The 24,829-nt window shown below is 40.0% G+C and overlaps 1 protein-coding gene across 1 annotated transcript; it reads left to right on the forward strand.

Annotated features, from left to right (window-relative positions):
* Window positions 1–2,561: 2,561 nt before the first annotated feature.
* On the forward strand, window positions 2,562–24,050 carry LOC112252821 (brorin-like). The gene is made up of 4 exons (XM_024424455.2): window positions 2,562–2,859; window positions 11,835–12,595; window positions 14,243–14,372; window positions 21,053–24,050. The coding sequence occupies exons 2-4, from the start codon at window positions 11,915–11,917 to the stop codon at window positions 21,202–21,204; spliced, it is 963 nt and encodes a 320-aa protein (XP_024280223.1). The 5' UTR covers window positions 2,562–2,859; window positions 11,835–11,914; the 3' UTR covers window positions 21,205–24,050.
* Window positions 24,051–24,829: the final 779 nt, after the last annotated feature.

Below are 24,829 nucleotides of genomic sequence, written 5' to 3' on the forward strand. Positions count from 1 at the left end.
AGTAAAGGGGCATGGAATTACTCGAAATAATCAATTATATTAATGTAGTACCCACAGTGTTGGGAATGAGAAAGATTTGAGCTTAATCACTCTGCAGTGCTACTCTATGACATGTACAGTATGCATGTTGCCATACTCTGATAAATGCCTAGATTTTCCGAGAGTGAGCATTGAGTAAGACATTGACCAAATAGCTTAATTATGGTACTGGAATGTGTTATGAATTATATCATTTTTTATTGTGGTAAAAAAGGTAAGGTGTGTGTGTGTGTGTGTGTGTGTGTGTGTGTGTGTGTGTGTGTGTGTGTGTGTGTGTGTGTGTGTGTGTGTGTGTGTGTGTGTGTGTGTGTGTGTGCGCACTCGCGTGTGTGTTCTTTGACTTGAGCATTGATTTGTCTGGGCACAGTCTCAGTTCACAATGCTTTTCTCATATCAGCCAAATGAAATTACTGTAGTGAAACATTACATTAAGGACCCTCAAAGAACAGGATAACCTACTAAAACTGGTCTGCGCATGCCCTCAGAGCATGCGCAGACCAGCAGACCAGCTGGCCGGTGTGTTTACGGACATATTCAATCAATCCCTATACCAGTCTGCTGTTCCCACATGCTTCAAGAGGGCCACCATTGTTCCTGTTCCCAAGAAAGCTAAGGTAACTGAGCTAAACGACTACCGCCCCGTAGCACTCACATCCGTCATCATGAAGTGCTTTGAGAGACTAGTCAAGGACCATATCACCTCCACCCTACCTGACACCCTAGACCCACTCCAATTTGCTTACCGCCCAAATAGGGCCACAGACGATGCAATCTCAACCACACTGCACACTGCCCTAACCCATCTGGACAAGAGGAATACCTATGTGAGAATGCTATTCATCGACTACAGCTCGGCATTCAACACCATAGTACCCTCCAAGCTCGTCATCAAGCTCGAGACCCTGGGTCTCGACCCTGCCCTGTGCAACTGGGTACTGGACTTCCTGACGGGCCGCCCCCAGGTGGTGAGGGTAGGCAACAACATCTCCTCCCCGCTGATCCTCAACACTGGGGCCCCACAAGGGTGCGTTCTGAGCCCTCTCCTGTACTCCCTGTTCACCCACGACTGCGTGGCCACGCACGCCTCCAACTCAATCATCAAGTTTGCGGACGACACAACAGTGGTAGGCTTGATTACCAACAACGACGAGACGGCCTACAGGGAGGAGGTGAGGGCCCTCGGAGTGTGGTGTCAGGAAAATAACCTCACACTCAACGTCAACAAAACTAAGGAGATGATTGTGGACTTCAGGAAACAGCAGAGGGAACACCCCCCTATCCACATCGATGGAACAGTAGTGGAGAGTGTAGCAAGTTTCAAGTTCCTCGGCATACACATCACAGACAAACTGAATTGGTCCACTCACACAGACAGCATCGTGAAGAAGGCGCAGCAGCGCCTCTTCAACCTCAGGAGGCTGAAGAAATTCGGCTTGTCACCAAAAGCACTCACAAACTTCTACAGATGCACAATCGAGAGCATCCTGGTGGGCTGTATCACCGCCTGGTACGGCAACTGCTCCGCCCTCAACCGTAAGGCTCTCCAGAGGGTAGTGAGGTCTGCACAACGCATCACCGGGGCAAACTACCTGCCCTCCAGGACACCTACACCACCCGATGTTACAGGAAGGCCATAAAGATCTTCAAGGACATCAACCACCCGAGCCACTGCCTGTTCACCCCGCTATCATCCAGAAGGCGAGGTCAGTACAGGTGCATCAAAGCTGGGACCGAGAGACTGAAAAACAGCTTCTATCTCAAGGCCATCAGACTGTTAAACAGCCACCACTAACATTGAGTGGCTGCTGCCAACACACTGACAATGACACTGACTCAACTCCAGCCACTTTAATAATGGGAATTGATGGGAAATGATGTAAATATATCACTAGCCACTTTAAACAATGCTACCTTATATTATGTTACTTACCCTACATTATTCATCTCATATGCATACGTATACACTGTACTCTATATCAATATCATCGACTGCATCCTTATGTAATACATGTATCACTAGCCACTTTAACTATGCCACTTTGTTTACATACTCATCTCATATGTATATACTGTACTCGATATCATCTACTGTATCTTGCCTATGCTGCTCTACCATCACTCATTCATATATCCTTATGTACATATTCTTTATCCCCTTACACTGTGTATAAGACAGTAGTTTTAGAATTATTAGTTAGATTACTTGTTGGTTATTACTGCATTGTCGGAACTAGAAGCACAAGCATTTCGCTACACTCGCATTAACATCTGCTAACCATGTGTATGTGACAAATAAAATTTGATTTGATTTGATCTTGGTTGGTTCGTTAACCCGAGGGTCTTCACAGACTCCACTCGTGCTTTATTGGTTGAATTCTCCATAAAGAAGCCATACACAGCCCTTCTAGTGGTCAAGTCCACGCTCCTATTTCATTGACCCCATGAATATGTGACGCAAGTACCCTAATGTTTTTTTGGTCACCCATACCAAAAAAAGTGCCAATGTAGACCAGGGAGAGCATTGGCGCCACACTCGTCTCACGGTGTATCGAACGAACGACAGAACAGTTGTTATACTGTACGTAGAAAGGAAGACCGTAAGTTGTGCAAGACACGTCTAGACAAACTACGCTACTAGATCAGTGTTTGCAATAGTGTTTGTATTATTGGTTTGTTGTAGGCTATATACGACCGTTTCTCTGTCTCTATAGTGATATGTTGTTACCGTGGGCAGCTTATAGCCTGCAATAAGAAAGCTTCGACTTCTTCCTCAACCCAACCGTCAGCCAACGGATAAAGGACACATGCAGAAGCTTACAGGTAACATGCATTTATATTATCTGCCACTTTCAATTGGTTCGCAATTTATGCAGGTGTATACCCCACCAATTAATCCAATATGAAATAATGTATCGTTTTGACTTTGTTCAATAGGAGATAGTTGTGTAAATATCTGATGATTCATAGCATCACGCCCCTGACATCTATAGTATACAGAATGGATTTAAAGGTAGTAAATGCATAATAAAATGTGCATGCATATCTGGACAGATTGGAAACCGGCGAGGTAGTAATAACATAATAAAACCATTCGAAGACGGTCTACCTGCGTATACGACTGTTGCGCTCTAATCTGACGACCAATCTAATACACTAAATGTGTATGTCGCTATAATCAGAATAACGAAAGGTTTTATTTTATGTTGAATTGGACAACAATGTGAATTCGCTGCGAAATAACATTCGTACCTCCTGTTTTGAGATGTCTGGCAATGTCTAAAGTCCATTTAATAACCGAGGCTATAGCGCTGTAACAGGTGCTGGAAACTGAATAAACATGTTGAGGTGGGGATGTCAAGACTAAGCACAATCTATTTGATCATACTGCAAATTAACTTCTTGAAATAAGCAATTGCAATATAAAACATTGTATTCTCCTATCACATGCATCATTTGTCATCATGTCATGTTGAAAGGTTTGAACCATAGAAACCTCATATAATCATTTAACAACCAATAGGTCAGTGTGCTTAGTAAACATCTCTCAAACAATCCGTTCTGAAAATTGTGTGTCTGTGTTATAGTTGCAATAGAGCTTAGTATAAGCCTTAAGAGAACACTGCCTTTCCCTTTAATAACTGCAGCTTAGCTTTAATTGGGGGATTTTGGTTGTCGACTACACGATGGCCCACTGGGCATAGTCATCAATTCAAAGTCTATTCCACATTGGTTCAACGTCATTAAATGACGTGGAAACAACGTTGATTCAACCAGTGTAAGCCCAGTGTGGGAGTTGAACTGGTCTTGAGGTTAGTCGTGTGAATGGGGTTTCATTGCTGATGTGATAGGTGACCTCCAGCACACAGTTGCTACCTTATTTAAGGGTCAATGGCCCTGTACACGCTCAAATTGTACCGCTGATACGACTGTGATACAGTTGACAGTTTTTCTGCACAAAAATAAATTCACAAGCATTGTATATATATATATTGATATTGTTGTGATACAACAGAGAGCTTGACTGAATTTTTTATTTATTTTTATATATATATATATATTTTTTTTTTGTTCAGTCAAGCTCTCTGTTGTATCACAACAATATCAATAGCATCACAACCATTGAGGCAAATGTGTTGTTGTACATCAGTTGTACAACATGACTGTGTAAGGAGCCATAAAATAGGAAATGCTTCAGCCAGTTATTCTCTTCCCAGCTTACTCTGCTACGGTCTGTTATAAACTGCTGATGCTATGCAACCTCAGAGTTAAGGGCAGACTCCACTACATTTCCATTTGCATAAGACTACATAAGATAATTTAGTAGACCCACCCTAACAAAGAAGGCCGAGCAGCATAGCGTAGAGATGATAATCGTGAATAAACAATGGTTGCCGTTATTTGCTGGTTTCCCCCAGAAGATTTTGGCATGAAGTGAGAACTCCACTCAAGAATAAGAGATTGACCCTTCATAGATGTGTGTTGGACCAACAAGAGCATTTAGAGCAGTCAGCCATGGAACAACTCTAGGCTCTCAACAAAGAAGGAAGGATGAGGAAGATCAGGTCCCCAAAAGTGCTCATCTAAATCATTTGTATTGGCCAGCCCTTGCCAAACCAGTCCAATTCAAATATTATACATGAGTCTATCAGCAACAACTATACAGTCTTCACTCAATGTAAAACTGGCATTTTATTAGACACTGTCTGTCAAAAGTTTTAGAACACCTACTCATTCATGGGTTTTTATTTATTTTTTAACATTTTCCACATTGTAGAATAATAGTGAAGACATCGAAACTATGAAATATCACATATGGAATCATGTAAAAAAAAAAACATATATATATATATATATGTATTTATATCAAAATATATATCAAAATATATTTTATATTTGAAATTCTTCAAATAACCACCCTTTGCCTTGATGACAGCTTTGCACACTCTTGACATTCTCTCAACCAGCTTCACCTGGAATGCTTTTCCAACAGTCTTGAAGGAGATCCCACATATGCTGAGCACTTGTTGGCTGATTTCCTTCACTCTGCGGCCCAACTCATCCCAAACCATCTTAATTTGGTTGAGGTCAGGGATTGTGGAGGCCCGGTCAACTGATGCAGCACTCCATCACTCTCCATGGTAAAATAGCCCTTACACAGCCTGGATGTGTGTTGTGTCATTGTCCTGTTGAAAAACAATTGATAGTCCCGCTAAGCCCAAACTAGATGGGGTGGCGTATTGCTGCAGAATGCTGTGGTAGCCATGCTGGTTAAAGTGTGCCTTGAATTCTAAATAAATCACAGACTGTGTCACCAGCAAAGCACCCCCACATTATTGCACCTCCTCCTTCATGCTTTACGGTGGGAAATACACATGCGGAGATCATCCGTTCACCCACACCGGGTCTCACAAAGACATGGCGGTTGGAACCAAAAATCTCCAATTTGGACTCCAGACCAAATTACAGATTTTCACTGGTCTAATGTCCATTGCTCTTGTTTCTTGGCCCAAGCAAGTCTCTTATTATTATTGGTGTCCTTTAGTAGTGGTTTCTTTGCAGCAATTCGACCATGAACAGTTGATGTTGACATCCTCTGGACAGTTGATGTTGAGATGTGTCTGTTACTTGAACTCTGTGAAGCATTTATTTGGGCTGTAATTTTTGAGGCTGGTAACTGTAATGAACTTATCCTCTGCAGCAGAGGTAACTCTGGGTATCCCATTCCTGTGGCAGTCCTCATGAGAGCCAGTTTCATCATAGCGCTTGCTGGTTTTTGCAACTGCTCTTGAAGAATCTTTAAACTTTCTTGAAATGTTCAGTATTGACTGACCTTCATGTATTAAAATAATGATGGACTATCATTTCATTTTTGATTATTTGAGCTGTTCTTGCCATAATATGGACTTGGTCTCTTGCCAAATAGGGCTATCTTCTGTATACCACCCCCACTACGTTGTCACAACACAACTGACTGGCTCAAACAAATAAAGAAGGAAAGAAATTCCACAAATTCATTTTTAAGAAGGCACACCTGTTAATTGAAATGCATTCCAGGTGACTACCTCATGAAGCTGGTTGAGAGAATGCCAAGAGTGTGCAAAGCTGTCATTAACGCAAAGGGTGGCTATTTGAAGAATCTCAACCATAAAATATTTTTTGATTTGTTTAACACTTTTTTGGTTACTACATGATTCCATATGTGTTATTTCATAGTTTTGATGTCTTCGCTATTATTCTACAATGTAGAAAATAGTAAAAATAAAGAAAAGCCCTTCAATGAGTAGGTCTGTCCAAACTTTTGACCGGTAGTCTAGTTAAGTTTTGATGTAGCCTTCCTTGCCAGGCTGGCTGATGAATAAGACTATAATATAACATATGCCACAATTTCAGTGTCTTATTAAATGTTATTGAACCTGGCAGTTTCACACTCTTAAATAGCATAGCCAGATGAAATTTTGCCAAGCCCGATTAAATGTTGCTGAGACATTGCATTGTTCAGTCAGACATTGCATTGTTCAGTCAGATAGGCATTTTGAGATGTGAAGACAACTTCGACTGAACCTCGACTGAATTACAACTGTGTCAACAGTAACGACTAGCCTAAACCTGCTCTCATCAAAAGACAAAACCTGTTCATTCATTCTAAACCAGTAGAGCAGTACACCTTTAAATGTCACTGGAAACATTGATAGTCTTCTGTCAGCCAGACAGGCATCAATAAACCATTCATTCTGTGCTCATACAACCACTATTGCTGTACTGAATTATACAGAAATAACTAATTACCACTGTTAGATAATCATTGGGATTATTTCCACATATGCAATTGACTTCCATATGAACTAACAGATAAAAGGCAATAAGAGAAAAACAATATGAGAAAAAGAAAGACGAACACACAGTTGACGAGAGCCACTATGAACCCAGATTCTGGTTGATGGTTAGCCTGAGGACAATGCAGAGTCCAGTAGGAGGGAAAGAGGACAGCTAGCATGCAGCAGCAGTAGCAGCGGGACTGTCGCAGCCAGGCACTAGCAGCTTTTAGGTTACGGCAATTAGAGCCAAATGATGTCCTTTTACTAATGAACCACTGGCTCTGTCTGCTGCGGCACTATCGGTATGCACCTTGTTCTGCCACCTCTCAGAGCCCAGTCTCAGCCTTGCTTCTTTGATTGTGCCTCTTGGCTCATACACAACAATTTAACAGAACAGAATCACCTCACAAATACCAAACGCTACTGGCATCCCACACCACTCATTTTCAATTCAAGTCTGTTCTGTGAATGGATTGGAATTGTTTTCGGCTATTGCAAAATTATCATTGTCTTAAATGCAGATGTTGAAGTAACCTCGTCCCCGGGCTGGAAGTCTAGGGCCGTGGTGTTGAGACTACACATGAAGTGACTTCCAATTTATGTTTGGAATTGAGTTTGAATTCACCGCAGCCCTTATCTCAATATATACTTCCCCGAGGTGCCAGGACAGGCCCATCCATTTATTAGTGTGGCATATCCTAAGAAATTACTTATTTTTTTAACGTTGTTACTGATAACATATGTTTCTTGTTCCCTTTATATTACTATACAGCATTTTTTTTAAAGACTGACTTGCTCAGAGAAAGCTTAAAATATTTATACAGCTTCTATTCTTTCATGAGAATCCTAATTAGGAAACGGTAGTTGCAGCTACTCTGTCGAAAGCTAATTCAGTGCCAGTGGAGTTGACATTTGAATCAATACTGCATGGACTCTTTTTAAATGGGTCCCGATATATGTCTACAGCTCATTGTTAGGTCAAAGTCAATACAGAGAAATCTTACCTTTTTACACAGAGATAGACACATCCATTCCTCTGCAGTGTTGAAACAAATCACAGAAAGGCATTAAATCACAAAAATAAATGACATATTATGATAGTTTAGTGACTCAAATAGATTGATTAGCAATGAAACAAAACGTGTCTTCGTCTCTGTCACAAGACATTGCATACGGGTGTCATCAACATGACCTCGTCAACTCATTGCAGTAATTGATGTCCGTCCTACTTACCTAGGACCAACTCTGTGGCATTGTGGATAGAGTGTTCACCCTGATATTGGAAGGTTGGGAGATACATCCCTGGATGAGTCATACCAAGGACTATAAAAATGGGACCCGATGGCGGTAAGGACCTGTGACAGACTAACAGTCCTGTCTAGGAGGTGCACTTGAATACTGCAGAAACAGGAGATAGGCGCCTGCTTCTATGGGCTGTTCTATCTCGCACAAGCTGATAGTATTCACACGCCTTTACTTTTTTCCAATACCCCATAATGTCAAAGTGGAATTATGTTTTTGAAAATGTTTACAAATGAATTAAAAACGAAATGCTGAAATGTTTAAAGTCAATAACTATTCAACCCCTTTGTTATGGCAAGCCTAAATACATTCAGGAGTAAAAAAATGGCCTAATAAGTTGCATGGACTCACTCTGTGTGCAATAATATTGATTCACATGATTTTAGAAGGACTACTTCGTCTCTTTACCCCACATATATAATTATCTGTTAGGTCCCTCAGTCGAGCAGTGAATTACAAACACAGATTCAACTACAAAGAACATGGTTTTCCAATGCCACGCAAATGGCACTTATTGGTAGATGGATACAAATGGAAAAAAACAGATATTGAATATCCATTTGTGCATGGTGAAGTTATTAATTACACATTGGATGGTGTATCAATACACCCAGTCACTACAAAGATACAGACATCCTTCCTAACTCCGTAAGAAACCACTCAGAACTTTCACCATGAGGCCAATGGTGAGTTTAAAACAGTTGCAGAGTTAAATGGCTGTGATAGGAGAAAACTGAGGTGGATCAACAACATTTTAATTGCTCCACAATACTAACCTAACTGACAGAGGGAAAAGAAGGAAGCCTGTACAGAATAAAAGATATTCAGAAACATGCATCCTGTTTGCGACAAGGCAATAAAGTAATACTGCAAGAAAATGTGGCAAAGCAATTAACTTTTTGTCCTGAATACAAAGGGTTATGTTTGGGGCAAATCCAATACAACACATTAATGAGTAGCACTCTCCATATTTTCAAGCTTAGTGGTGGCTGCATCATGTTATGAGTATGCTTGTAATTGTTATCTACTGGGGAGTATTTGGGGAGTATTTGAGGATAAAAAATACATGTAATGGTACTGAGCACAGGCAAAATCCTAGAGAAAAACTTGGTTCAGTCTGATTTCTACCAGGCACTGGGAGATGATTTCACCTTTCAGCAGGACAATAACCTAAAACAAAAGCCCAAATCTACACTGGAGTTGCTTACCGAGAAGATAGTGAATCTTCCTGAGTGGCTGAGTTACAATTTTGACTTCAATCTATTTGAAAATCTATGGCAAGACCTGGAAATGGTTGTCTAGCAATGATCAACTACCAATTTATAGGGCTTGAAGAATTTAGAAAAGAATAATGGGCAAATGTTGCACAGTCCAGGTATGGAAAGCTCTTAGAGTCTTACCTAGAAAGACTCACAGTTGTAATCGCTGCCAAAGGTGCTTCTACAAAGTATTGACTCAGGAGTGTGAATATTTATGTAAATAATATATTCAATAAATTTGCGAACATTTCTGATTATTTCACTTTGTCATTATGGGATATTGTGTGTAGATGAGTGAATTTCAAAAAATATATAATCCATTTTGAATTCAGGCTGTAACATATCAAAATAATAAGTCAAAGGGTATGAATTCTTTCTGACAACCAAACACTGTCATGACACAACCATTGTTTGATTACTGAATTTGGTAGATTATGATTACTGAATTTGGTAGATTATGATTACTGAATTTGGTAGATATGGCCATTGTTTGACAAATATAAATATTGAATCCAAAGGCGTAATTTTTATTCCCTTTTCAATTGGTGGTCTCAAACTCCTGGCCAGCGGGGCATATCAGATCCGTAAGCCGCAGTTTGGTGGCCCTGTCTGGAGTTTGAGACCACTGCACAAAACAGGAGCCAAAGTTATAGAATATACTGTATAAGGACACACTTCATTTTATTGCTCTTTATAACACTGTTCACTGATCTAAGTTGGTCTGGTAATTTCTTCAAGCTACAGTAAATTTATTCTTCCTGAAGAGAATCATGATCTCTTTTCTAATCAATTTCTCCCTGTATACAGTTCTCTGGTTTATTTGAACTGGTATCCATTGATTATTTTTCCTTTGTTCTGAGTTGGGAGTGAGAGTGTTAGATTCAAGTTATTTTTGAGCCATTTTCTCCTCAGTCTATCTCTGCTGGAAGTATTTGATGCAAGGAAGCGTTCATGTAAGAAAGCCTATTGATTTCCTGACAGGCCAAATCAATACAGTCCCAGTAAATAGGCTTTTCTTTATGTCATGTGAGGTGTTTCTTTGATAGGATCAGACATTGCAATCAAAAAACAGAATTGTTACCGTTATTGGGGCTAACATGGAGACAATTAGTCATATCTGTTTATGCTGTATAGCCAGCTAGATGCATAAAGAGGTCAATGGAACTCGACCAAAAAATGTACTGTAAATGTCATGGATTCGCGTGGGGGAAGGTTCCTGAATCTTCTTATTGCCCCCCTGCAAAATTAGCCTACATTTAGGCTGGGTTCGAATACCCATACTTACATACCGTATGCTACTTACTTAATGAGTATATACTACATACTATATACCATTAGTAGTTAGTTAGATAGCCTATAGTTAATATACTGGCAAGTTTGATGTATAAGTAGCCAATTAACGTTAGGTAGCTAGCTAAAATACCGGTACATACTGCTGTAATGATATACTATGTGGTTCGTAAGGACAGCGTAGCTAGCAAATTGTCAGCCAACAGAATGTGTAAGGTAACTTATTTGAAAAGTCGTTACTTTATTACATTGATCAACATTTTCTTAACATTTGTCTTAATAGGTTAAAGCAATTCATTTGTATCCGCTCTCGTACTTCGGGCTGTATATTTTTCGACATTTTCTTCAAATCTGAAAAAGATGTGAAGCCACGCCCATTTCCTGAAGAAATGCTTTATGGGCCCTAAAGTACAGAAATAGTGTCCTCTGCGTGTATACTTTATATTTTGGAGAATTTAATACGACATATGGGAACTTTTGGCATACTAACTATATCCATACTATGACCAATAAGCATACTATGTACTTCATTCACGTCACAAATAGTACGGTTAGTGCGGTTAGTATGAGTATTCGGACACAGCTTTAGTCTATTATTTGTATGTGTATTTCACACTATGTTAAGGTAAACATCAGAGTATAATGCTGTATGGATGTCAACCCCAATACATGTTCATGTCATCGTCAGCAATAAACTGTATTACAGTTAAAAACGACTTTGACTACCACCTCTAACTTCTTTTATGCTAGCTATGCTATATACAAAACAGGAGTTAGCGTTTAGCAGTCACTTCTTCTATACCTGAAAAGGGACAACTTCTAAATGTTGTGCTGCAAAATCTGCCAAATACCCTGTATATCCAAATCGGACTTTAGTAACCACACTGTGGGCCTGTCCTAATACATCTATCATGATGCATTTGAAGAATATTCACTTTGTTAGATCAGATTTGTTGAAATGTGCATCATCTGGCATCCTTCTTCTATCCCCCACGGTCTGCGTTCCATTGACCTCTTCACCGCATCTATCCAACTGATTCTGGACCACGTTAGGAGACAATATAAATGTCTATACTAAATGTGACAATCCTGTCAAATAATTAATAACGGTTTCATTTTCTTTTTCCAGATGGACTGGCTCACACCGGAGATGTGAAGTGTGTTATGTGAAGCCAAGGTGTCATCCCACCTTACAGGTGGTGGGGAGAGATGCTGCACTCTGTTGCCATGACAGCGGAAGTCCTGTTTGTTATGTGGTTTCTCATGACCAGTACTCAGTGTAATCCCGTGGCAGACTTGTTGGTGAGCCGGGAACGCTTTGAGCGTGTCCTGACCCAGGCCAGAGAGGACAAGTATGACAAGCAGCAGGCCTCGGAGGGGGTGCTCAGTTACAGCACCCAACAACAGCTGAAGGAGATCAGCTTCATGGGCCTGGAGGCCAACAGAGGGGTCAGCAATAGAACTTCTGTCAACAGATCCAGGACGAACTCCAGCTCCCAGAAACGTGGTGGATCCAAGGGTGGGAAGGCATCACAGGAGTTGTGGGAAGAGCAAGGGGGGGGCCTGAGTCGAGTAGACGAGGGCCCTACAAGTGAAACAAACCTCTCTCTCGACGCTATCGACGAGTACGCATATCCAGATTACAGGGGGAAGGGCTGCATTGATGAGAGTGGCTTTGTGTTTGCCATCGGGGAGAAATTTACTCCGGGGCCCTCCACGTGCCCTTGCCTCTGCACGGACGAGGGACCCCTGTGTGCCAAGCCTGAATGTCCCAAAGTTCACCCTCGCTGCATCCGGGTGGACACCAGCCAGTGCTGTCCAGAGTGCAAGGAGAAGAAGAACTACTGTGAGTTCAGGGGAAAAGTCTACGCAACGCTACAAGAGTTTAAGGTGAGTCTGGAAATTAGGTCTTTAAAGACTTACAGGGTCGTATTCTCTAGGAACCAAACAAAAGCAAACAAGCCAAAAAGGGAAGGGATTGCCTCAACATGTCCAATAAGAAACATTTGTGTTTGTTATCCGTTGCAAAACGTTTGGCTACATGAATGTCTCTTCGACAGTCTGTGCTTCACGAGATCAACCTCTGAGTTGAAAAGAAACTCCAGCACACTGGTGATCTACATGCGCCACAGATTGAATGCATCTTGTTACCAACGTTTCAGTCTCAGTAGACCTTAGCCTGCCAGTTGTATGCTGGGTTCATCGTGAGCACTATACCAAGACAACAATCCTTTTCAGTGCAGCAAGCAAAAAAGCAGCCAAGCACATTTAAAAGTTTGCATTTATTTTATTCACACAAAGCTTGAATTTTACTTGACACTGCTGAATTGAATAGTACGGTTTAAGCTTAAGAGTATTTTTTCCCTTGATATTCCTATCTTGATGCACTTGCTAGTTTTTGTGAAGTTATCTATTTTAAACCAAGCTCAGGAGACCTCAAAAGGCCTTATCTCTTGATTTACTATACCATCAACTTTCTATTCTATATTTGATCAAAAATGTATTATATGTGGCTGTATAATGCGTCCCTTTGTGCTAGCACTGGAGGGTCACACCAAGAGGTTAGGTCTAATATGGGATTTATTTCTGCTAACGCAGAGTGATACAAGCAGCTCTGTATGGAGAGGCACAGCTTGTTGCTCTCCTGGGATAAGTCTGCAGAGAGAGAGAGAGAGAGAGAGACAAACAGAGAGATCAGAGAAAGAGAAGAGAAAGAGAAAGAGAGAGAGATACCGACTTCCACTGAAGTAAATAGCACTATCCTCCGTGGGTGCCTGCCTATGGGATTTGAAACAAAGCAACAGGCAGAGCCTTCTGGTTGATTGCTGTGTTCTGCGGTGGTACAGTAAGTGGCGTCTCTCTTGCCGTTTTTCACAGTGGAGTGCCAGGCCGAAGCTCGAGACGCTCTGCAATCAACTTGATCCATGCTGTTAGGATTAACCTATGGTCTCTGATTAAAAGGAAAGCCTCACATGGCCACGAGTGCCTTCAGACTAAAACCTACAGCGGTAACATCTCCAGTCGAGGGGGGTGACTTGGTTGAAGGCGTATCGTCAGCACAAGCTGCATCAGACAGTCTTTCGGACCTGTTTTTCTCCAATACTTTCAGAAATGGAAAGCTCCATTAAACAAACAAACTGTTCTCTCTTGTTCACAAAGCAATACACTTGGAAGCTTCTATCTGTTACCCACTGAGCACACAATCAGCACATTGATTTCCCCATTTTCGGTTGATTGCGCACTGAAGTTAATTTCTCCTCTCCTTCAAATAAAGTATTTATTTCCAATAACGTTCTGTAAGATCGGAACTTCCTGTGTTCTAAGCTTTGCGGCTGAATGTTCGATGTTTAATGTCATTGTGTTGGCTGGTGGGACGGACATGTGTGTGTGCCTGTGTGTGTGTGTGTGTGTGTGTGTGTGTGTGTGTGTGTGTGTGTGTGTGTGTGTGTGTGTGTGTGTGTCTGTGTCTGTGTCTGTGTGCCAGTGAGTGCTTACATGAAAGAGATTTACAAATAGTCTTTCTCCCTCTGCCCCCAGGTGTCTCCGTGTGAGAAGTGTCGCTGTGAGGGGAGTGGAGAGGTGTTGTGCTCTGTGTCAGCATGCCCTCAAACAGAGTGTGTCGATCCAGAGTATGAGCCTGATCAGTGCTGCCCCATCTGTAAGACCGGTGAGTGATCATGCTTGTCTCAAAACACTTACGTTACCTTAATACGGAACACACAGCATGCACACATGCAGCACTGAGCCATTTCATTTACCATTTGAATTTGAGTGTTTGTCTTTGGGAAATCATACATGATTGGCCAGAAAAATCATGCCTTATCATAGTTTGTTGCAGTGCTATTAATGAATATGATCGTGTGTAAGTGTGAATGCCTTTATTACCCAGCCCTATTTTTTTCCCAACGTGAACAGATGCTCCTGGTAAGTTGCCACAATATGCTGGTGTAAATAAAAGGCGAATCAAGATTTGGGAATCCTGGGTTAGGTTGAGAACCTTCTGATTTGAAAGCATTGCACTTGCATCTTATAGGATTGCCTCTCTGGCTCACTGTGGATTATCTGAAATAGTTTCAGATGATTTTAGACAGCATGTCCTAGATTGTGTCCCCTTGTTTTTCATGGCGTGACTCTAATGCAACATGGCAATGTCAGCAACGTTGCCTCCTTCAGCAAAAAATAATGATGACTGGTGATATGCATCTCGAACATATCTCGGCCACTTAAAGCGATGCCGTACCACAAACAAGGGAAATGCAGTCAACATGAAATTAAATATCTTCATATTTACTCTATTGCTGCAAACACACAAAAACTGATACCAACAAACAGTAATACCTTTGTCATCTTCACTTGTGAAATACCACCATTTAATATTAGTACTGTATTGTTTTCTGAAATACATTTAATTGATAGTGATATTTTTTCAATAGCTATTTTTGCATACATGTGCATCCTGTCTCTTCAGCAGTAGAGCTCTCTCTTTCTCAAGAGATGTCTTGGAATGGTAAAGTTAGTACAAGTTCCTTGGTGCTGAGATTTGAACAACTCAATGTTTGCCCCAAAGTCAGGTTTTGGTGGGTTCCCATTTTCAGAGTTAAGAATCTGCAGAGAAGAGGCACAAGGACCTGCACTAGGAGAAATATGGCATACTGTATGTGGTGTCCATGTATACCAAAGATCCAAACAAATCTATGCACTCATTCAGGCAATAAGAGCTTTGTAGTGTTGTGGTTTTAAAATGAATCAAGGCCAGCTTCAGTCCCTCTATTACCATAAGATTACCACATTTCAATTCCCCCCCCCCCGTTTTAGAGTAGCACTGTAAAAATGTAAAGTGGTACTTGACTGTACATTTGAAACACATTTTGTCATGGCTCCATTTATCACGTTGGAGGTAAGACCCAGATGCAGACAGCGTTGAAGAAACAAAAGTTTATTCCTGACAACAGGGGCAGGCAATCAACAGGTCAAGGTAGGCAGGGGTCAATAATCCAGAGAAGGTATAAATGGTCCAGAACGGCAGGCAGTCTCAGGGTCAGGGCAGGCAGAACGGTCAAAACCCGGGAAGGACTAGAAAACAGGAGCAGGAAAACAGGCAGGAGCAGGGAAAAACGCTGGTAGGTATTAAAGAACAAAACGAACTGGCAACAGACAAACAGAGAATACAGGTATAAATACACAAGGGATAATAGGGAAGATGGGCTACACCTGGAGAGGGGTGGAGACAAGCACACAGGTGAAACAGATCAGGGTGTGACACCATTGAGAAGTGCTTGGGTCGGTAGATTTTTTCATGGGCCTCAACATGAGTTTAGGTGTCTTCATTGTTTCATTGTGTTTCATAGTCTAGGCTACATTTACACGGTCTTGTTACAAAAATAAATGTTACTCATTTTCTGGCGTCTGTAAGAGGGCAATTGTCAGCCCTTGTAAAGGCCACTTATATCTGAATCAAGCTGAGAAGTTAACCTTTTTCTCATACGTCTCTGTTAATGTTGCGCATCCAGCTGCTTTACAGGACTATGCAAAAAAAAAACATTGGTGCGTCCCAATAATGATCTCCTTTCTTCTAAAGTGTACACTCATTCACACACTCATTCACTACTTCCCACAGAGCTCAAAGCATTGAGCTCTGAGGGAGTTTCCACCCTATTTCTTAGAGCAATTATTTCCTTTAAAATCTGTGAAGTCAAGTGAACAAGGAGGAGAGAGACATAATTGGGACGCAGGAAGAGTGTTGATGCAGGAAGTTGTGTTACTGGGCCAGTAGGCAACATCTTCATTCTGATCTCAGTGTCCTAGTGTTGCACCATTATGGACACTAGGTTGTTCTGGTTCTCATGTGTTTGATACCCTGTCAAAGAGATGGAAGTACATACTCATTTGCTTCCCTTGACGGTCACAGACATCAATTCAATGTCCATTCCACATTGGTTCAACATGATTTAATTGAAATGGCATGGAAACAACTTCCGTTAAACAGTGTGTGCCCAGTGGGTCGCCACCTCATTCACATGTCTTACATTACGTGTCCTTGTATGTTAACGTGTAGGTAGACAACACAACTTTTGCTGTGATTTTTGATTACAGTAAGTGATCTTTATGTCCCTGTGCACTTAAATGTTGAATACAGATCTACCAAACTTAAGCAGCTGAACCATTCTCCAATACGTTTGACTCAGGTAGTCTCTTAAGTTTTTCACTGTATCGTAGGAGTGCCAGGCTCACATACAGATGTTGTCTAAGGGGGAAACAGCTGTTGCGACCTCCTGAGCGCTCCTTGCATCTGAAGTATGACATCAAAGCACCTCTCATTGCTAATGGCCATCGTGTCGCAGACAGGATGGGAGGACTCAAAAAAAAAGATTGTCTAGTTGTGGAAAATACCTTGTACTTGGGTCAGTAGATTACAGTAGATGTCCTTACTGACATGTTCAATATAAATTATGTTTTTAGAAGAACATCTGAGAAATAGAAGTTGGTCAATTAAGTCATAGCCTACTTGGCATTAATGCTGTCATTCTTTTATCACATTTTTTACATACATTACATTACTATAATGAATTATGATAGTAGGCATTCTATTAACATTGTAAAAAGCCTACGTGTTGGGAAGTTTGATAACTTCATCTATTATCTAATCATTCGCGGTCGTCAGCGAGAGCAACATGTCTCAGATGTGTTGTTCACGCTGTACGCAAAGAGACACTTGAGGAAGACCCACGGGGGACAGATGAAAGTGAGAGATATCGCTAGCATCCAACCCAGGCAGTTGCTCATGAATATCAAAGAACATCTGTGGCATTGCAACTTTGTGAAATTAAAACAGGTTCACATTAGGTTTTTACCTGTTCATTGAACCAGGGTAATCTATCATGAAGATACAATCATCACATCGTATTTGGTATTACATAACAACTAAAATACAGATGGCACAATGCATGCACAGGTGCAGTCAATTGAAGTGTGGAAGAAAGACAAAAACAACCTTTCTCATCCTCTTAATTCTTCTAAAGAGTCCATGCACGTGTTTTGTGCACAAATTCAATTATACCTGTCGACACAATGGATTAAAAGTATACTTAGGAAATTTAGCATCACTTCTGTAAGTTTTAAGTTTCCTGCTGCTTCCAAGAATCCAGTAGTTGACTTTACTGACTCTAACTCCCTCTGTCCTCAATGCCTCAGTGGTGGTACTGGTAGCCCCTCCGTCTCGAGTTTTGCTCGTGCAGACCATCGCCTTGGCAACACTTAAGGAAACAAGTGGTGCTCTCAAAGGCTCAGACATTGGGGTCGACACTCATCCCAGGAGGTTGTAATAAACAGTCGAGACCGTAGCCAAAACACAAGAGGAAGAAGCCTGGTCGCTAGGGGGAACATCAACTCTCTCATTTAAAATGAGGGAGGTATTGGTAAAAATATTAATTGAAGAGGTTTAGAGATGCCGTGAAAATATATTTAAGAGCTCTTTCAAAATGGCAGGGGTAGGAGACATATATGGTGGTGGGGATATTAGACTGCATTGATTTCCCACTTTGAAGCAGCTCTCGACCACCCTTGATTATGAAGGAAAGCAATGGCTTCCATTCTCGATGGCTTCCATTCTCGATGCTATTACTCCTACTCATTAAATGCAAAAGCTCAGCTGTCCATAACCATTCAACTGTGCAACATTTTGCTCTTTTTATTTCAATAATGCTCCCCGCAGACTCTATTAGACAACTTGCAAGACTATTACGATGGAAATATGTGTAGGTTTATTTCAGGCACCTTTGCTTTAGCTTATTTGTTTTACATGGAAACACAGACAATGACAGCTTGTGAGATTAACATGAATGGAAAATGCTCTACTACTAGATAAACACTAAAACCTAACATAGAAGGTGTGCTGATTCACAGAACGTAAAACCTGGCACTGTCTTACACCATCGACTGTTCCAGAATATGTGGCAGCACATATTCAAGACGGCACACTCATTCTAGTGTAACATGTTGGGAAGTAAATGATTCATAGCATAGAAAATCACTGCTCCAAAGGCTTTTCACACCCAAACAATTTCTATGACCATTTTCACAAAGCCAAGGCATTTTGCTGCATTCATAATGCATATGTACTAAAGAACTACATTACGGGAAGGGATTTCTCACTATTCTGCTATTTCCCTTACCTCAACTCTCAGAGCCAGTAAATTGGAGCATTAAGGATGTGTACATTATAAGGATGTGTCCCTGATTTATTTCTATCTCTCGTCTACTGCCAGTAGCGTTGAGCCACAGGTGCTAATGGCTGCTTCTTTCACATTCAGCTCACCGGCTCAGTTTTCAGTACCTATTACACAATCACATTTTGGACTGTCCATTTGTGTTTTCTGATATAGTCTGATGCTTGAGGTTATTAATGGTGGATAATGCTCTTTTGAGGCCCATTTAATGTTTTCGGATAAAAACCACTTTCTACTGTCAGAGAGAAGAGAGATGTTGTGTTAATGAAGCCATGGTGGCTAAAAGATGGGTATTCGTGTGATAAGCAGAAAGAAAGGGTGACAGCAGTGAGTAAGCACAGCAGAGAGGCACATCATGGGTGCATACATTAATAGGATTGAGTGTCATGCTAATCATTCTGTCCACAAATGGATGACGGGGCTGTCTGTCGCTCAAGTCTTAGCTCCATAGCAACATTTCTCCTGGTTTGTAGTGGGGTGAGGTATACCTCTTTATAGCATCACACATTATTTACCAGTTTGTCTCAATCATTTTGATAGACTATCCTTGAGGAAATATTTTGCTTAATGTTATTAATGACTCAATTGCGACAGAAGACGGGACATGTGGTGAGTTGTTATTCAGGGAGGGTTTCTTCAGTCTTCATCTAGAGTTATAAATCTGTGAGTGCTCGCATTTTGACAGCCCCAGCAAACTGTTCACTATAGATTGATGCGCCAGCATGCCTCTCCTCAGTGCTTCTGTCCAGTGAAGATTCCTATTGCTTCAGCTGAAAGACTCACAACTTATCAGTGGGAGCAGCATCTTAATACCAGAATAGTGTTGCTCAAGCTCATGTTTTTTTTTTAAGGAGAAACCATTGCCTGCAGCTGTATGTCATGTTGTGGCTTCAGCTCCAGGAATGGGTATTTGGGTCCATGCTGCTTGAACGATAAGGGATGATTTATGTGAATATATTTTTAGCCAGTTGTGGAAGACAAATGGAGCTTCTTGAGACAATGGCCACCGTTTCAAAACTGGGAACCAGAGCTAAGTAGGTTATAATGTAGGTTACATAAAAATTGATGAACAGAGATTTTACATTTCAGTGCAACTGCATTTATTAATAGAATATTGATGTTTTGCAAAGTTGTATGTCTGATTTAAGCATTGAAGTTGAAGTGGTTTTGATCATATGTGCATTAGTAACATTATTTTTCATCAGAGAGACAATCCAATGAAGGGTAATGAATTTGGGCATGTTTTCCTTTTTACCACCTGTTCAGGGGTTCGGCACCATGAAAAACAGCTCAGTGGGACTGTTGTTGGAGTGCGTGGAATTCTAACACCGCAGGGTGTCGGCATCTCAACTGTCCAGTGTTCTTCCCGATTTGTATTGGCGTGATTGATAAACAGTAGTGATTATTTCATAGTTTTGATGTCTTCAATATTATTCTACTATGTATAAAATAGTAAAAATAAAGAAAAACCCTTGAATGAGTAGGCGTGTCCAAACTTTTGACTGGTACTGTGTATTATGGCGACATTCGGTGACGTTTTTGTTCGTTTTGGTCTTCAGCAAGTTTGTTTTTGGTTGTTCATACATTTTTTTCAGTGAGGCAAGCCAAATTCGGCAGCCGAAGTCTACGTCTCTTCATTGGTGATTGGTCAACAGTAGCGATTCTTCAATGAAGTGTTTGTTGTCATTCAACAAGAGACAATTTGTTTTCATTCATTTTTTTTTTCACCTGAGAAACACTGCACCAAACAGCTTAGTTATATGTAAAATTGCACAACTAAGATCTGCTCAGCAAAAAAACGTAAAAATGAAAGAAATATTTATTGAGTTATCTATTACTAATCTCAAGATGGACAAACAGTACTACTGAAGCTTTTTTCTCATTTTTCAACAAAGGTATTTTAAGGGAGAATGCGAGCACACTTATTCAGTTTGCCCAGCTGAGTTTGGCTAGGCGCTAGCTGAACCAAAGCATGCTGATGGCTTTAGCCAGCCCATCCACTCCATTCACAATCCCACTAAGCTATTTTTCAGGGTAGATCAGCTCTTTGATTGACTGTATACAAAATCATTGAGATTGTCTGAGATCACTTTAACAGTTACCTTGATTCTTATTTTGCCAGGGCCAAACTGTTATGCAGACACACAAGTGATCCCAGCTGGGCGCGAGGTGAAGATTGATGAGTGTACAATCTGCTACTGCACGTATGAAGTGGGCACGTGGCAGATCGAACATCAGGCTACCTGCAGCAAGAATGATTGCCAGGTGAGCTAGAGACTGGCCCTGACAGTGGGTATGAGGGCAGGGGCTATGGATCCATAGGCGCCCTCGCCATGTCCATGTCAGCCAGCACGCAACTCAACGCCAGCCTGATTAAACCAGACTGAACGCTGGTGAGCGCAAAAAATGTTGAATGCAGCATTCAGTCTAGTTTAACCTGGCTACCTCAATGCAGCCTTCACCCAGTCTATACCAGACATCAAGGTCACCCCCAGACCGTATGATTTCTGCATTTACAATCACATGTATTATTAAATCAAGCTTTATATGAAGAGTTTGAATCCATATACAGAATATCTATTTATCTATGTACTGAATTATTTATGGAGAAAAACTAGCCAAAACATATTTTTTATAGCCACTGCATTTTATTAAACTGCAATGAATTGGGTTAGAGGTCAAATAAATATCATGGAATGTATAGAATCCTTACTGTCTGTGTTTCATAGAGGTAGAAACCATAGCCTACTGACAGGTGGTGTCATTCTTACACGATGCACCACCTGAAGTAAAACAATGGGTAAAACTTGTAAGGTTTCAATATGAAAATTGTACGTAATTTTGAAAATAATTTAGTGAAGAAATGTAAGAAATTACATGACTGTTTTGTGATTTACTTATATATGTATTTTGCAATTTCAATGTGTTTTGATTTTATGCGCTTTTTGTAAGCAGTTCTATTTGTATTATGTATTCACGTTTAAAATAAACAGCAACCTGTGCGCTGTAGGTGCTTGTATGATAATATCAATCAATTTCTTGAACCAAATACATTTTTAAAAAGTATACTTTTTTTTTTCAATTGTATTTAAAAAAAAATCCAACTCCAGATACAAACTTATACATATGAACAACAACTTACAGACACACACAAATGATGACTACCTCTCATCTGCCCAGACCCACATGCTCACATCCCCATCCCCAGTGCCTGCATTATTGTTTGCCACTTGGCCTTAAATTGTACCAATTTATTTTTCTTGGTCGCCCATGCTATTTCAATATTTCAATAGTAAATATTTAGATTTTTGCCATTATGTTAATTTGGCACGTTTTTAGTTTGTTTTTTTCAAGATGAGCGATGGGAAGAGAATCATCCATTCCATTGGGTATCTCACTACACCATGTCTTGAAATATGCAGGCAGATGGATTAAAAGTAAGTTTACATTGTAATTTTTCTGACAACCAACTTTCTAGTTCCGCCCACAACTTCTGAACTTTATAGCATTCCCAGAAAGCATGGATTATTGAGTCGTTATTAGTTTTACACTTAAGACATGAATCTGCCATTGTGTTGTAGAATTTTCGAATTTATCTTGTATAATAAATTCTATATGTTATTTTATACTGGATTAAGCACACATTTTTGTTAACTGTAATTCTGTTAGTGATGCTCCAACTTCCCTCCTTCTTATGCCGACATCAGTTCTTTTTAAGTATTGGTTCCAATAGTTTACATTTTTTTCTAAGATATTGTCAGTTGTATTTCCGACTGAAATAGGATTCCCTCAAGGTTGCTCTGATGTCCAAAATATATTTCGTGATATGTAACTTTTAAGTGTGTGTTCGAAACTGTCTGCATTGGTTAGTCCAAAATCACTTTTTAATTCTGTCATGGAAATAATGTATTTTCTGTTACCAAGTAATTTTCAGTTTCTGTGCCTTTATATTTACGTTTTCCATGTGGACCAATTTATCTGTGAATTCTGAAAAGCTATCCAAGGATTGTTCCAGAAGGTTGTGTTTTTAGGGCGTGATATTGGTTCTTGTAGAACACGTTTCATTTTCTGCCAAATTGTTATAGTGTTCTTAACTATGAAGTTGTTAATGTTCTTAGCTTTATCCTTTGAAAATAGACACGTAGGAAGACTCTGGGGATGAGCATGTGCAGCTTAAGTATGTACCCATTGTTCCTCTTTAGTGCATTTAACCACATGTCGTAAGTAAAAGCCTTGTGTAGCGAGTTGATCCAATTCCAGGTCTGGAAGGGTAAAACCACCCTCAGACATAGGACGATGTAAAACTTTCCTTTTTATTCTATGAATTGTATATGCCCATATAAAGTCTGTTATGACCGGGTATACTTTTTAAAAGAATGTCTTCGGTGTTTGCGAAAATATATACAAAAACTTCAGGCAGCCATGCCATTCGAAAGAGGTTTATTCTACCTGAAAGATTCATGGGAAGATTATTCAATTGAATTAGATCTGTTTTCATATTGTTGAGTAATGGAATAAAATTATCTTTACATATTTGTTGTTTGTTGGCACTTATTAAGCATCCTAAGTATTTCATTTTTGTTTGTGGTCCACTTAAAGGATTACTGTAGATCGTAAGTTATTATTTTTATTTTTCCTATTGCCATTCATTTTGTATCCTGAGATTTTTTGAGTATTCAGAAAATATTTTTATCAAAGGGGGCATTGAGTTTTCAAAATTGGTCAGGTATATCAGGAGATCATCAGCAAATACGTTTTGGTCTTTATTGATGTTTACCAATGCTAATACATGTTATGTTTGTGTTCTGTCTAATTCTTTCTGCAAGCGGTTCAATTGCCGGTGCGAACAGAAGGGGGAGAGGGGACATCCATGTCTTGTGCCCCTTTCTAAAGTCATTTCACCAGAAAATGTAATATTTGTGTATAAGTTTGCTTTAGAACATTTATATAATTATTTTATTAAATGTATTATTTTAGCTGGAAAGTTGAAATCTTCCAAAGTTTTGAATAGAAAAGGCCTGTCAATATGGTCGAAAGTCTTTTTTTGGCATCAACAGACACTTGAAAAATCTTTATCTTGTTTTTTTGTTTATTGTAATAAACTGAAACATGTTCTTGTATTTGTTTGTAAGTGTCTTTTTTTAATAAACCTTGTTTGATTGATTTGTATGAAGTCTGGTAAGACATTTGCCATTCTATTTCTTATATGTTTTGTTTTTATTTTATTGTCACAATTTATTACATTTATGTGTCTATAATCCGCAGGGGACTCTCCAGATTTTCCTGGTTTTAATATAACTGAAATAACTGTTTGATACATGAAACGAGGAAGGACTGAATTAAGTGACGTGTAAATAGGGGGGCTACTTTGTGCCAAAATGTTGAATAGAATTCTATGGTTGGCCATCGATTCCTGGTGCTTTTCTCAGTGTGAATGTCTTAACAGTATCTAATATTTATTATTTGTTGATCTCTGTTTTTAGTGATTATTTTTTCTCTACTGATATTGCTTCAGATTTCTGGAATATAAAAAGGCTATAGGATAACTTAAATGTTGTTTAGTTCTAATTTATATACATTTCATAGAAGCTTTTAAAATGGTCATTAATCGCATTGTTTCTAATTACCGCTCTTTTATCTTTATCTTCTTAAATTACAACTGGTTTAGCATGTACTCATTTTATGAGAGCTGCAAGATATTTACCAGGTTTATTTGCCACTACACTGAACAAAAATATGAACCCAACATGCAAAGTGGAGGAGTATTTCTGTCTCTAATAAAGGCATTTTGTGTGGAAAAACTCATTCTGATTGGCTGGGCCTGGCTCCCCAGTGGGCCCACCCATGGCTGCACCTCTGCCCAGTCACGTGAAGTCCATAGATGGGAGACATCGATCTG

The sequence above is a fragment of the Oncorhynchus tshawytscha genome, linkage group LG06, assembly GCF_018296145.1.
Source record: "Oncorhynchus tshawytscha isolate Ot180627B linkage group LG06, Otsh_v2.0, whole genome shotgun sequence".
Lineage (NCBI taxonomy): Eukaryota > Metazoa > Chordata > Actinopteri > Salmoniformes > Salmonidae > Oncorhynchus > Oncorhynchus tshawytscha.

Coding starts and splice junctions, on each gene's coding strand:
- LOC112252821 (XM_024424455.2), top strand. CDS start 11,915: ATGCTGCACTCTGTTGCCATGACAGCGGAAGTCCTGTTTGTTATGTGG. Junction 12,596..14,242: donor CAACGCTACAAGAGTTTAAG/GTGAGTCTGGAA, acceptor CTCTGCCCCCAG/GTGTCTCCGTGTGAGAAGTG. Junction 14,373..21,052: donor CTGCCCCATCTGTAAGACCG/GTGAGTGATCAT, acceptor TTATTTTGCCAG/GGCCAAACTGTTATGCAGAC.